Source organism: Anomaloglossus baeobatrachus, chromosome 9 (assembly GCF_048569485.1).
Source record: "Anomaloglossus baeobatrachus isolate aAnoBae1 chromosome 9, aAnoBae1.hap1, whole genome shotgun sequence".
NCBI lineage: Eukaryota > Metazoa > Chordata > Amphibia > Anura > Aromobatidae > Anomaloglossus > Anomaloglossus baeobatrachus.
This window is the reverse complement of record NC_134361.1, coordinates 61905325-61920981: the sequence shown is the minus strand read 5'-3', so window position 1 is coordinate 61920981 and position 15657 is coordinate 61905325. Positions and strand designations below refer to the sequence as shown.

General features: G+C 48.8%; 1 protein-coding gene across 3 annotated transcripts in view; it reads left to right on the top strand.

The window, feature by feature from the left end:
• Positions 1 to 15657, top strand: part of ARHGEF6 (Rac/Cdc42 guanine nucleotide exchange factor 6) — a 210417-nt gene that overhangs the window by 120724 nt on the left and 74036 nt on the right. For all 3 annotated transcript variants that reach the window (XM_075323761.1, XM_075323760.1, XM_075323762.1), the window contains exon 11: positions 4632 to 4691. In XM_075323761.1, the coding sequence (XP_075179876.1) occupies positions 4632 to 4691 (60 nt within the window). The remainder of the gene's footprint in view (positions 1 to 4631; positions 4692 to 15657) is intronic.

Genomic DNA, 15657 nt, shown 5'->3' with positions numbered 1-15657 from the left:
AGTACGGTTTGCAGGCGCAGGGCATAGTCCCGAATGCTATCTGTGGGCCGTTGCCGGCATTGATAGAACTGCATCCGCAACTCCGCCTCGGTACGGGTCTCAAACGCAGTCTGCAGCTTCTCAAAGATGGTGGCTACAGAGGACCGGTCTCCCTCGGCCCAGGTCTCCGCCTCCTGCTCAGCCGCGCCGGTTAGCTGCCCCAGCACTAGCGCTGCACGTTGCTTGTCAGTCAGGGGGTACAATTCCAGTAGCGGACTAAGCTTCTTCCGGAAAACCTGCAAGGCATCAGGTTTCCCATCGTACTGCGGTAGCCAGGCAGCCCCGGGCACATAGGGCAAGGAGAACGGCATCACCTGAGCGAGAGCTGGGGCCGCGGCGCCCCCCGCCAGCGCGGCCGGGACTTGGGCAGGCCCGTTCTCATCTGCGGGTGCTTCCGCGGCTGCGTCCGCCACTCTTCCAGCGGCTCCGTCGGGCGCAGACATCTTGTTTCTGTCCCCCTTAGTCTCTTTCCGGCTCCTCCTCTATCGGGGCGGGGTTTTGGCCTTCGCGCCTCCACTACTCGAGGAGACGCTTGAGCGGGAATTCTTCGCGCCAAAGATGGCGGCTTCTGCAAATTTTCAGCCGGACGTCTCCGGCTATAACAAGGCGCACCTCTACCCAACGGCAGAACGGTAAGATCCTGTTCGTGACGCCAAGTTGTCGCGGGCGGAGGAGGGGACGCTGCGCTCTCCCACTGCTCGGGTCCGGCCGCTGCTGCTGCTCGGTGGTGGCTCGAGCAGTGGGCCGGATCCCGGGGACTCGAGCGGCGCTCCTTGCCCGTGAGTGAAAAGGGGGCGGTTTGAGTGTGGGGATTTGATTATTGTCCGTGATGCCACCCACGGTTGTGGTGATTTTGGTGACACCACCGCTGCTCTAGACGGGGATCCCGGGAGCGGTGACTGGGAGCAGCTTTGTTGTTAGTTCTCCCCTCCGTGGGTAGGGGGTTGGTTGTCCCGGGGCCCGGTGATGGGGTAGGGGTGCGATGGCAGGCGGGTTACGGGGCCTGGAGAGGTGCAGGGTCACAGGGGCAGCGCTGTGCCACACGGCACTGTGGTACTCACTCAGCCCAATGATGAAGACACAGTTCTTGGTAAAACACTCGGCTGGATGGACGGGTCCCACAGATGGCTGCGGTGTTGTTACTCCCTGCAGGTTGATGGTGACTGCCTTTCCCTGCACCTGTGTACGGTTGTTGGTTCCGATGGGTCCCCATCGGTAACCCGCTCCCCAGCTTGGATGTGGGCTGGAGGAGCCCTCTTCTTGCCCGCAGGCTCTGGCCCTGAGAAACGGTTGCCTTGGCGGTGGCGGTGTTTCCCTATTCTGGTTGGACTGTTGCCTTCTGTCGGGACTTAGCTGTTTGGAGACCCAGGAGGGTCCCCTTCACTAACGGATTCGGCAAATTCACGGCGACTCCTAGCCTTGCCGGGGTCCGCAAGCCCCTGCCAGATGGGGCTGGCTTCTCTTTGTGTACCGGTCCGGTACCGCCGGGCCACCTCCCATCCACTGTCCTTTCAGTAACTCCGATAGGCCACTCCTGCAGACGGTCACCACCGTCTGCCAACCTTGCTGTACCGCCCGGGCCACACACCCGGACGCCGTCAGTTAGTTGCTCCACTACCACACTTTCCTCCTTTCACTTTCACTGTCAAAACTAGACTGTCTGTTTTTCCCGCCTCCAGGACTGGGAACTCCTCGGTGGGCGGGACCAACCGCCTGGCCCACCCCCTGGTGTGATCATCAGCCCCTGGAGGAAGGCAACAAGGGTTTTTGTCTGACCTTGGTGTGCCTGCTGGGAGTGTGGGGTGCTGTGGGTGTTGTGCTCTGTGGCCCCTGGCTTGTCCAGGGCGCCACATAATAGTGAGACTAGTGTCTCTTTGGCCCTCACTAGCCAGGGTATGTTTAGGGTTAATTAGGGCCGAGGCATGTGATCGGTGATGGGGGAAGGACCTGTATAGGGACATTAGGGAGTGCGGTGATCAACCTCAGTTGAGTGTTAGGAGTAGTGTTGAGTGGACCCGAACTGTAAAAATCTGCGCGGTTTCAGCGTCCGATCCGGGTCCGACCCGGACGCGGGAATCCGGCTGTAAGATCCGGGATTTTTTTTCTCTCTCTCCTCCCTCTCTCCTCCCTCTCTCCTCCCTCTCTCCTCTCTCTCTCTCTCTCCTACCTCTCTCCTCCCTCTCTCCTCCCTCTCTCCTCCCTCTCTCCTCCCTCTCTCCTCCCTCTCTCCTCCCTCTCTCCTCTCCCTCTCTCCTCTCTCTCTCTCCTACCTCTCTCCTACCTCTCTCCTCCCTCTCTCCTCCCTCTCTCCTCCCTCCCTCCTCCCTCTCTCCTCCCTCTCTCCTCCCTCTCTCCTCCCTCTCTCCTCTCTCTCTCCTCTCTCTCTCCTCTCTCTCCTCTTTCTCCTCTCTCTTCTCTCTCTCTTCTCTCTCCTCTCTCTCTCTTCTCTCTCCTCTCTCTCTCCTCTCTCCTCTCTCTCTCTCCTCTCTCTCTCTCTCCTCTCTCTCCCTCCCTCTCTTTCCTCTCCTCTCTCTCGCCTCTCCTCTCTCTCCTCTCTTTCCTCTCTCTCTTTCCTCTCTCTCTTTCCTCTCTCTCTCCTCTCTCTCTCCTCTCTATCTCTCCTCTCTCTCTCTCCTCTCTATCTCCTCTCTATCTCTTCTCTCTCTCTCCTCTCTCTCTCTCCTCTCTCTCTCTCCTCTCTCTCGTCCCGGATCCGCTCCCCATACATGGGTCCGGATCGGATCCGGACTTCTTTTCCAACCCACGACGGATCCGCCGGACCCGGATTATTACAAGTCTGCTCAACTCTAGTTAGGAGGTGACCCCACCCCCCTCTCCCTAACACCGGGACACACCATTGTATTGTGTTCCTGATGTACCCTGTGTGTTGTGGCACTTGCTGGGAGTTCCCTTATACCTGGCAGAACACCGGTAGTCACTGCATAGAATCAAACTTTGCAGGGTTTGTTTGCAGTCTGTAACCATGATAATGCATAGTTCTGCATATGAGTTACAGACGAAATCCAGTCAACCCATTAAAATTAACATATGCCTTTCCCTGCCAAGGACATATGTAATACATGTGTGTAATATGGATGTAACATACTGTAGATTTCTTCATGACTCTTTGTGACTGCTTTATTGGGGGAACTTTTTTTTAATCAACTAAAGAGAGAGATGAGCAGTAGCATCAGCACCACCTAATCAGACTATTGTCAAGTACATACATCAGATGATTACTGGCGTCTGGATTGCAGAGATTTTTGGTCATTTCAGTTCTGATTTATATATGAAGATGATTGCGTGTAGGCATAGACATAAGTAGCATGTCTGAACTTTTATTTTTAGGAGGAACTCTATGCCTCAGGCACTGCTTGGATAGGTTTTAAACAGCTAACATAATTTCTTTTTTTACATTTTTTTTCTTTATAATATGGATCACAAACTTAAATGAACTTGCCCATGATTCTAAAGCACATGGTGATGATATCATTTGTTGTCTGTTTATTTATAACCTAATATATAAAAACAACATAAATTGTTAGTATAAGAAGATTATGTGTGAGGTAATAAGATGTCGGTGGGGAATCTGATAGAGAGAGACAGAAAGAGAGAGAGAGACACAGTCAAAGAGACAGACAGAGGCAGACAGACACAGACAGACAGGGAAAGAGACAGAGAGACTGGGACAGACCGGGAAATAGACAGGCAGACAGGGAAAGAGAGACGGACAGGGAAAGAGAGAGAAAAATACAGAAACCAGGAAAGAGACGGGGAAAGAGACAGAGACAGGGACGGGGAAAGAGACAGGGAAAGAGACAGGGACGGGGAAAGAGACAGGGAAAGAGACAGGGACGGGGAAAGAGACAGGGAAAGAGACAGGGATGGGGAAAGAGACAGAGACAGACCTGGAACGAGACAGACCTGGAACGAGACAGGCCTGGAACGAGACAGGCCTGGAACGAGACAGGCCTGGAACGAGACAGGCCTGGAACGAGACAGGCCTGGAACGAGACAGGCCTGGAACGAGACAGACACAGACACACAGAGATAGAGAGAGAGAGACAGAGACACACAGAGATGCAGAAAGACAGACATAGAGAGAGACAAACAGAGGCTGATATAGAGACTGATACAGAGACACACAGAGACTGACACACACAGAGACTGGGAGAGAGACAGAGAGACAGTTACTATCGCGGGCAACGCCGGGTACTACAGTTAGTATATTTATATATATGATATGGTCATCATTTAAATATTTTATAACTCAGGTGTTCTTTGTATTTGGTAAACGTTCCTTGGTTATAGAAAATAATCCATAAACAACTTTTTGGGAAAACTGACAGTGGTACTAGGTGGGGGGTACTAGAAGACTGACGCTTCCCTGGAATATTGGGCTTTAAAAAATGCAGAATTCCCTGATTTTTCTGTCCAAAATACAGAAAAACCGTTACGTATGAAAGTGAAATCGAATTTCCGCTGTTTTTCTATTTGTAAAGGTAGCGGTTCACATGTTGTATTACACGTTATCTTCTCCCCATCAATAGGAAAAACTAAACTATTGCAATGATTCTTTTTTCTTGTTCTAGGAAGCACATCCAGATCACAAAGATGTTCTTCGAGTCACTGCATCATTCAAGACTCTTGTGGTAAGATCCGTTTGTCATCAGAAGCCACATAATTGTATATATGTGTGTGTGTGTGTGTGTGTGTGTGTGTGTATGTATGTATATGTATGTATATAATATATAATATGTATATAAGCAGAGTGAATCATGGCTGACATTTCTTCATTGATGTAGAGTGGAATGGAGCTGGATGCAGACTGCCATCGCGGGGAAATGTCCGACGAAGGCAAAAAGCCCCAAGCTCCTTCTAGTTGCACTTATCCACTGTACATCCCCCAGCTGGTTCCTTAGGCCGACCATCTGCCAGATGTCTGCATGTCTCATTGTCATCAGTCCCTCTGAGCCCTCCAATGAAAAAATACAGACCAAGAACTGCTACAGATGGGTGTATTTCAGTGTCTGTCCAGTAGAATCCCACGGAAGCCATATACAGAACCAAACGAGTGGCCATATTGACTGAAATTGGGCAAGACTGTATTATGGATATTTTTTGTATCTAGCTGTAATATAGGAGGTGCATGGAGTTTTATTGTACCTTGATATTATGATGTTGAACAGAGGCATACACGTTTTCTTCTACTGGACTTTACACAAATCATGCAGAATAGCCCTGTATATTTGTGTGTGCACATATGTACCGTATGTGTGTGTGTGTATATAATATATATATATATATATATATATATATATATACCGGACAAAATTCTAAACACAACACTTTTGTAGTTGCTCCCATTTTTCATGAGCTGTACTGAAGGATCTAAAACCTTTTCTTTGTTCCTTTTTCTCTCAAATATTGTTTGCAAATCTATCCAAATCTGTGCTAGTGAGCACTTCTCCTTTGCCGAGATAATCCACCCACCTCACGGGTGTGGCATATCAAGATGATGAGTAGACAGCATGATTATTGCACAGGTGTGCCTTAGGCTGGACACCATAAAAGGCCACTCTAAGATGTGTAGTTCTACAGTGTGGGAAGTCCAGGGAAGGGGAATGGGGTGTGGTCAGAAAACCAGTCAGTATCTGGTTGACCACCATCTGGCTCACACAGTGGAACACATCTCATAGAGTTGATCAGGTTGTTGATTGTGCCCTGTGAAATGTTGGTCCACTGCATCATGAGGTGATGGTTATGGATGAATGGCACAACAGTGGACCTCAGAATCTCGTCACAGTAACTCAAAATGGCATCCATAAAATGCACCTATGTTTGTTGTATATAACATACGCCTGTCCATACCATAACCCCAACACCACCATGGGCCACTCAATACACAACAAACCATTTACCCACATGACGCCATATATGCCATCTGCCCTGTACAGTGAAAACCAGGATTCATACATGGAGAGGGAACTTTTCCAACATGCTAGACTCCATCAAATATGGGCATTTGCCCACTAAAGACGGTTAGGACGACAAACAGTCAGGTGGACATCGCGATGAAGACAATGAGTAGCAGACTGTGTCTGACAGATTGTGCAGAATTTCTTTGGTAATGAAAACCAGTCCTGGGTTGGGGTGGTTACACTTTGTTTGCAATTGTGAGGCCAGTTGGATGTACTGCCAAATTCTCTGAATTGCCATTGGAGACGGGTAGTAGAGAAATGAACATTCAATTCATGGGCAAGATCTCTGGAGGACATTCCTGCTGTCAGCATGTCAACATGAGGAAGCTTTGTTATACCCTATACTTATCCTAGGTCCAGCCACCACAGGTGCAGTTTTCAGCTAATCGTTAGGGGTGACAGATGTCAGACCCCCATCAGTCTTATATTGATGACTTATCCTAACAATAGGTCCTCAACACTTTAGTTATGGGCATCCTCTTTAATGAATCATTGTCTAGAAGCACACAAGTCCTTGTGTCTCTGTAGCAAAAGTCCCCAACCTTTGAGACCTTGAAAGCCACATCTAGCTCTGAAAGATGTTGACGAGCCACATTCAGCTCTAAGAGAAAATCGCGAGCCACATCTAGCTCCTGCCTCCCTCACAGTCGTGACACCCAGAGACCCCATTACCAGTATAATGAGAATACCAAGATCCAGGGGTTCGTACCTTACCTCTATTCAGATCTGCTCTTCACAAGAGTCACCATCTTGACACCTCCTCTTCATAGCTGTTTGTTGTTTCATAGGTGTTTCATGCACCAAGCCGGCAGACAGCCGCGAACCACACACATCATGGGCCTGGAAGTCACATATGGCTCCCAAGCCACAGGTTGGGGACCCCTGCTCTATAATATAGAGTTCTTTTAAGAATGTTTCTTGCTAAAATCTCCCTGTGGACCAGAATCTTAGTCCAGGAGATAAAGCAGGCACTTTTCTGTAGTAGCTTTTATTGGAACGAGAAGGTTCTGAAGCCTTTTATACTTTGAAATCAAGAAGACAAATGTGTCCCACTGTGTAACATTGTTGTCTTATTCGTCTCTAACCTGTTATAGTCTTGCTAAGTATAGGAGTCATTTCTCATCCTAAGAAAGCATAAAAGGCGGCTGATGCCTTCAGGACAGAACAGTTTCAAATATTAGATACCCAATGGAGCATTGTACAGTGGCGCACAAAATCCATATGGCTCCTTAATAAGAATTTGCACAGGGCTCAGTAGTATGAAGCTTTACAGTCTCCATGCTGAGTGCACAAGTCCTAAGGCTTGTCTTGCTGTACACAGGAGTAATTCACTTAAGGGGAATCTGTTAGCAGATTTTTGCTATGTAAGCTAAAGGCAGCATGCTGTAAGGGATAACACAAAAAGTTCAGGCATGTCTGTGTTGTCACAGTCGATCTTTGCTTTAGTTGGTATGTTTGTTTCAGCAGCAGGACTTATCATTGCTCTGACACAAGCTCTCATGCTGGGCGGTCTGACAAGTCCCCTCCTCTGATTAACATCTCACTGCCAATGTTCAATCACTATGGAGACCCTGGTATGGGTGGGATGGACCTCTCAGCTCTGCTACATGGCTCAACCTAAAAATGCAGATTGTGTCAGAACGGCTGCAGCCAGTGATCTAAGTGATACATCATTGGATTCAGAATCACTTTGCCTACATCATGCTGCTCTGAAATGCGGTAGCAAAAACCTGCTGACATATTCCCTTTAATAATGACCTGATGGTACCTTCAGGAAAGGTGAAGGGAATATGACATTCTCTATCACCCGTAGTCATAGTATCAGGTCACTCCTGATTACAAACAGTGATATACATACATATATATATAAATATATATATATATATATATATATATATAAAATGAAAAAATATATATATATATTATTATTATTATAGCGCCATTTATTCCTTGGCGCTTTACAGTGAAAGAGGGTATACATACAACAATCATTAACAGTACAAAACAGACTGGTATAGGAGGAGAGAGGACCCTGCCTGCGAGGGCTCACAGTCTATAGGGAATGGGTGATGGTACAATAGGTGAGGTCTTGAAGCTTTCCACGGTAGGGGAGAGTCTGATGTGCTGAGGTAGAGCGTTCCAGAGTATGGGGGAGGCACGGGAGAAATCTTGTACGCGATTGTGGGAAGAGAAGATAAGAGAGGAGTAGAGAAGGAGATCTTGTGAGGATCTGAGGTTGCGTGCGGGTAGGTACCGGGAGACTAGGTCACAGATGTATGGAGGAGACAGGTTGTGGATGGTTTTATATGTCATGGTTAATGTTTTGAACTGGAGTCGTTGGGCGATGGAAAGCCAGTGAAGGGATTGGCAGAGTGGCGAGGCTGGGGAATAGCAAGGGGAGAGGTGTATTAAGCGGGCCGCAGAGTTTAGGATAGATTGGAGGGGGGTGCAAGAGTGTTGGAGGGGAGGCCAGAGAGCAGGAGGTTGCAGTAGTCGAGGCGGGAGATGATGAAGGCATGCACTAATGTTTTTGCTGATTCTTGGTTAAGGAAAGCATGGATCCGGGAGATATTTTTGAGTTGTAGTTGGCAGGAGGTGAAGAGGGCTTGGATGTGTGGCTTGAAGGATAGAGCAGAGTCGAGGGTTACTCCAAGACAACGAGCTTGTGAGACTGGGGTGAGTGAGCAACCATCAAGTTTGATGGAAAGGCTTCTTGGAGGGGATGAGTGAGGAGGAGGAAAGACAATGTATTCTGTTTTGTCCATGTTAAGCTTTAGGAATGGCGCAGAGAAGAAGGATGAAATAGCAGACAGACATTGTGGAATTTTGGTTAGTAGAGAGGTAATGTCGGGTCCAGAGAGGTAGATCTGTGTGTCATCGGCATAGAGATGATACTGAAAGCCGTGGGACTCTATGAGCTGTCCCAGGCCAAAGGTGTAGATGGAGAACAGGAGGGGTCCAAGAACTGAGCCTTGAGGGACACCGACAGATAGGGGGCGAGATGAGGAAGTGGTGTGAGATTGGGAGATGCTGAAAGTTCAGTCGGTTAGGTATGAGGAGATCCAAGATAGGGCCAAGTCTATATATAATATGTGTATATATGTAGTGTTTATATATATGTGTGTGTATATATATAATATACATTACCAGGTGTATGATTTATTCGTCATGGAAGAAAAGTGCACTGGGGAGGCTTCTTAGAAAATGGCACAATCAATGATTATGTGTTGAAAATTACAGCCTACTTACATGGCAATATAGAGCTGTTATTACTGACCCATAATCGCTGCAAAATTGTCCTCTTGTTTGGTATTGCATTAGAGAGTAGTCATATGAAGAAAAAATGGATGAAGCTTTACTACTTGCAGATGTATAAAACTACTTGCCATATGATGCCTTCCCAAACCTCACTCCCCGTATATAGTAGCACATAATATTCCCTTGTTTTTGTTGCTCTGTCCATCCTGGCTATGACAGAATACAAGTGTGTGTGTGTGTGTGTGTGTAAGTGTGTATATGTATATGTATATATATATATATATATATATATATAAATAAAATATATATATATAAATATATATATACTTTTCAACATTGAAATTGCGACATCAAGATAAAAAGGGAAAAAATGGGGAGTTATGTAAATCACAGGGTGAATAGATATGTTTATGATATGCAAATAATGAAAAATGGAAACAACATTTTTATAATATGTCTTTTCAGTATCAACTATGAGCGCCATATTCAGAAATGTGTGTGTATATATATATATATATATATATATATATATATATATATATATATATATATATATATAAAATGGCTACACAAAGAGGAATAAAAATCCTCCAAAAGCTAAGCGAAAACTCACAGACTAATGGCAGAAGATGTACACTGCCCAGGCCAAAAACACTAATACACTGCCACGATGCAGCAAGACCTCCATTAAATGGAGACATCACAGATATTCAGAAATCCCTACATTTGCAGCCTTGGCTGCTATTAGTGAGGGTATTAATGGTGGTCTGTGGAACGTTCTGCCTTTTGAATGCACTTGGGCAGATCGTTATGATCCGCTGCCGGCAGCTCCTTTGCAATTGCAGACCGATGACGTCTCAGATGTGCTCAGTGGGAGACAAGACTGGAGACGCTGCAGACCACAAAAAACACAATTCTGGCATATAGATTTAGTTTTTAACGACTGGAGAAGGGAGGAGCTGGAGGCAGAGGGAGGAGCTGGAGGCAGAGGGAGGAGCTGGAGGCAGAGGGAGGAGCTGGAGGCAGAGGGAGGAGCTGGAGGCAGAGGGAGGAGCTGGGGGGCAGAGGGAGGAGCTGGGGGGCAGAGGGAGGAGCTGGGGGGCAGAGGGAGGAGCTGGGGGGCAGAGGGAGGAGCTGTGGGGCAGAGGAAGCAGCTGGAGGCAGAGGAAGGAGCTGGAGGCAGAGGGAGGAGCTGGAGGCAGAGGGAGGAGCTGGAGGCAGAGGGAGGAGCTGGAGGCAGAGGGAGGAGCTGGAGGCAGAGGGAGGAGCTGGGGGGCAGAGGGAGGAGCTGGGGGGCAGAGGGAGGAGCTGGGGGGCAGAGGGAGGAGCTGGGGGGCAGAGGGAGGAGCTGGGGGGCAGAGAGAGGAGCTGTGGGGCAGAGGAAGCAGCTGGAGGCAGAGGAAGCAGCTGGAGGCAGAGGAAGCAGCTGGAGGCAGAGGAAGGAGCTGGAGGCAGAGGAAGGAGCTGGAGGCAGAGGGAGGAGCTGGAGGCAGAGGGAGGAGCTGGAGGCAGAAGGAGCAGCTGGAGGCAGAGGGAGGAGCTGGGGGGCAGAGGGAGGAGCTGTGGGGCAGAGGGCGGAGCTTTGGGGCAGAGGGCGGAGCTGTGGGTCAGGGGAAAAAGCTGGAGGCAGAGGGTGGTGCTGGGGGCCAGAGGGTGGTGCTGGGGGGCCAGAGGGTGGTGCTGGGGGGCCAGAGGGTGGTGCTTGGAAGAGCTGGGGGCAGAGGGAGAAGCTGGAGGCAGAGCTCTGCCCCCTCCTCCACTCTGCCCCCTCCTCCACTCTGCCCCCTCCTCCACTCTGTCCCCTCCTCCACTCTGCCCCCTCCTCCACTCTGCTATCTACATTGAATCTCATTAGTAATAACTGCCTTCTCCTATCTCAGTAATGGGAAAGACTTCACTGAATACAGATTTTGCATGTACGTCATTTTGTGCCAAGAGGTTAAAGAATAAAGGGTACTTTACACACTGCGACATCGCTAGCGATCTTGTTAGCGATGTGAAATTCTAGATCGCAAGTGCGATCTTTCGAGATCGCACATGCGTAAAATGACCTATGTGCGATCTCGAAAGATCGCACTTGCGATCTAGAATTTCACATCGCTAACGAGATTGCTAGCGATGTTGCAGCATGTAAAGTACCCTTTACTTTAATGGTCTTTTTTGCCTTAATGGGGTTGTGCAGGTAAGGGGGTCTCAGGTCTGCTTTGATGCCATGTGACTGCAGGCTTGTGAATCCTTATAGTGCGCATATGAGGATTTACAATATGGTCCTAAATCAGCTTGAAGGCGTTCAGGAGAAGAAAGGTAAAGGGTACTTTACACACTGCGACATCGCTAGCGATCTCGTTAGCGATGTGAAATTCTAGATCGCTAGCGATGTCGTAGCGTGTAAAGTACCCTTAAGAGTTATAAAGCCTCTTGAATGATTGAGTTCACTGATGGATTTGCAGTTGACTCATTATGCATGCTGCCATGTACAGTGAAGATTAAAGGCTGTGGAAACGAAATGGTTCAAACATTTTAATAAAATCAAATTGCAAAAATATTTTTTTCCAAGAAATCCAGGCACTTAGGAAAAAAAAATAGACTTATCAGGTGGTTGCAGACATATCACCCTGTAATATTCTTTGTGATCTGCTTCATTGATAATGGAGTGTACCATGTGCGGCATCGTGTGTCCTGGAAAGTGACTAATCCATCATGGATGATGCTCGCTGTACGGTTTGTGCTGCCATAGTACGTTGTGTGGGTGGCGTTTCCTTTCGCTCCTGTCATACCCAGGCTTCTTCTATATACTTACTGAATCTAAAAATAAAGATTCCCTCACGTACTGACAATTGGTTTCTAATGGAAAGATGCAATGTGTGAAGGGTTCATACAGCGCGTTCTGTAGTTATGGAAATCTTACTTGTCTATGTAGCCATCGTATAGAAACGCAAAAGTTATTTTGGGAGGGATTATATGTAGATGGTTTTCAGCTCTTACCATGACATGAAGAGGTCGCCTCTGGTTTCAACCAATCAGTGTATAAATAAAGGGAGTCTGTCATTTACAAAAATCAATGTCATGTGATCTATACCGGTGGTCCCCAACCATCCATATCTTGACAGCCACATTCCGCAGAGAGATGGTTGCAATCAGGATCCAGGTCCCCCCCTCCATCCTGACACACACACACACACACACACACACACACACACACACACACACCAGAGTCTTCTATTACTACTACATTGACATCCAAGTCATCCCCACAGAAGGCACACCGAGACCATGTGCCCCCCTCCCTTACAGGCAGTATACTCACCTCATTTGGCATTCTTGCGTCAAACATTCTCGCCCCACTATTGCACCACTTTTACTGGCAGTATCCTCCTATCTATAGCTTACCACATATATATATTTCCACGCTGCCCCCCCCCAGGCAGTATATGCACATCCAGATCTGCTCTTCTTTATGGGGCTTCTCAAAAAAGTCACCTTCTGGACACCTTCTTTTCACAGCTGTTTGCTAGACGTGGGGATAATGCACCAAGCTGGAAGATAACTGTGAGCCACACATCATGGGTCAGGGAGCCACACATCATGGGTCGGGGAGCCACGCATCATGGGTCGGGGAGCCACGCATCATGGGCTTGCGAGCCACACATCATGGGCTTGCGAGCCACACATCATGGGCTTGCGAGCCACACATCATGGGCTTGCGAGCCACACATCATGGGCTTGCGAGCCACACATCATGGGCTTGCGAGCCACACATCATGGGCTTGCGAGCCACATATCATGGGCTTGCGAGCCACACATTATGGTTCTGCAAACCACACATTGAGTCCATGAGCCACACATCAGAGGCTCCACAAGACACACATCATGGGTCTGTGAACCACATATCATGAGTCGGCGAGCCACACATCATGGGTCCGTGAGCCGCACATCAGGGGTCCCGCGAGCCGCACATCAGGGGTCCCGCGAGCCGCACATCAGGGGTCCCGCGAGCCGACATCAGGGGTCCCGCGAGCCGCACATCAGGGGTCCCACGAGCCGCGCACGATGGGTCTGCGAGCCAGACATCATGGGTCTTACTCTTTCCCTGCCTCTGGTACTCGCCATCCACTTTGCAAAAATCAGCTCATATCTGACTTTCAGCAAAGTAAATTGTCAGATTAGAGTCTATTAAAGTCTATGGACATCGGAGGGAAAGGAGAGCCCCAGTAACTTTTGATTTCTGCCCTTCCTTGTCTTATGTGGATGACCTGCGCCCTCTTCAGTAAGAGCTGCTGTTTTGTTTGTGACTCTTCCAGCTTATAGCGAGGCACCTCTTTCACCCTTTTACCCGTTGGCTTTGGCCTTTTATTTTCGGTTCACATGTATGTTTGTGTTTGTTTGCATGTATCTAAATTTGAAAGAAAAATAATCTCGTTTTCTCAAATTCTTAAAATGACATTTATATTTCCAATTATGTGAAATTCTGAAAGCGGCAAATTCAGTGCTGGTAACATTTAGCGGGATTGCCCCTTCTATGAAAAGTTGCTGTTTCCCCATCAGGTTGGGTTTTCTAGTGTTAAAAACCGCAAGATCTCTGCTTTGTCTTGTGTTCACAGGACATTGTATTTCTCAGAAAATGGGAGTGCTGGAAAGTGTGATGATGATGATGCAGATAAAGAAGCTTCTGTGACATCTACCCCTTCAGATGTGATTGCCACTTATCTGGGTTTTCCTGTATGGCTAGCAATCCACAAACTGCTTAGTTTGCAAACAATGCAACTTTTCTTATGTTTTAATACCGTGTTTCCCCAAAAATAAGAAAGGGTCTTATATTATTTTTTGCTCCGAGAGATTCGCCACATTTATTTTTGAAAAAATAAAATCTACATTTATTTAAGTACAATCCGGTCATCACATTCTGGAACATCAACATTTTGTGTTACTCTGGTTGTTGCGGACGGGGGCCGGGCCGCTGCAGGGGCTGCTCGGATCCGGGTTCGTTACTGTGGCTCGAGCTGTAGCCGGACCCGGGCTCGTACAGCTGTCCGTCCTCACAACCGTAGGAAGGGGGGTATTTACAGGGGAATAGTTTGTCAGTGACGCCACCCGTGGGTTGCGGTGAGAGTTGGTAGCACCGCTGCTGCCTGGTGATGAGACGCCCGGGGCTGATGGAGCAGGGCAGCAGGATGGAATCCCCTCCACGGGTAGGGGAGGTGTAGTCCCAGGGGCCCAGATAAAGTGGAGTGGAGTGGTGGCTGCGGAGAGTGTCATTAAGGGTTGGACCGGGGATGGATGTTGTACTCACAGTTCCAAAGAATTGCACACAGAGTCCAGTGGTAAACCAAATTGCCAGTGACCAGTTGCCTCCGGCGGGTGTACTCGGTTGCCACACCCTGGTGTAGCAAACAGGGGCCCCATCCTCCTGCACTCAGTGTTTGTGTCTTCAATGGGACGACTCCGCTTGAAACTGGGAAGTCCATTCCCAATACTTTGTATGTTGGGAGCTGTGGCCCGCGAAATCTGACCCTTCGGATCTCTGTGGGTTCTGGCGGACACCCTATCCCCTGCGTTGGGCTTCCGTTTCGCTCTCTGGGCTTACTGTGGAACAAGGCCTGAAACCTTGTCCCCGGCTGGTCAATTGACAAGGGGCTTGAAACCTTCCTAGGGTCCAGGCACCCCGACTGTTCACGGCCTCCGGACTGGATTCCCGCTGTCGGCATCGGCGGGCTACAACCCTGCCCCCGTCCACTTAAGGTCTCCCGCGACCAGATCTCCTTCGCCTGTGGTACTGCTTGCCGTCTGCCACCTAGTCCGGTAGTCCAGGGGCCCCAACTCCTGACTCCGCTGACACTTCACACTCCTCCACTTCAACTGTCAGTTCACTAACTCTCTTGTTCCCGGCCCTGACCCCTCAGGACCCCTAGGTGGGCGCTCCCATCCGCCTGGTCCCGCCCACTGGTATGTCCCTATTGTCATGGGGGGGTGACTAGGCTTTACTGGCTGGTGTTGTGCATCTGGGTGTGGGTTTTGTGTTGGACTGCCAAGGAGGATGGAGTCTTGTACCTGAGAGAGATTTGTACACCCTCTGTGACTACCTGGTTTTGCCAGGGTGTCACACTACTACTGGGTCAGATGCACATTTTCTTATCTGATCTGCTGTTCTCATGGTACAGCTCCACTCCTATAGTGGTGGGTATGAGGGGGGACGGGGCAGGCGGTGGTAGTCATGTATACAGAGGCAGCCAGGCCGCAGCACAGCCGCTCGGTAACCCCTTGCCTCACAGTCGCCGCTGCTCTAAAAGGATGACTTCGCCACAGTCCATTCTTCAATCCATTCTTTCTCTGAGACAATAAAGTGCACACCAGAGTATTATCTTTCAACAACCGAACTTCA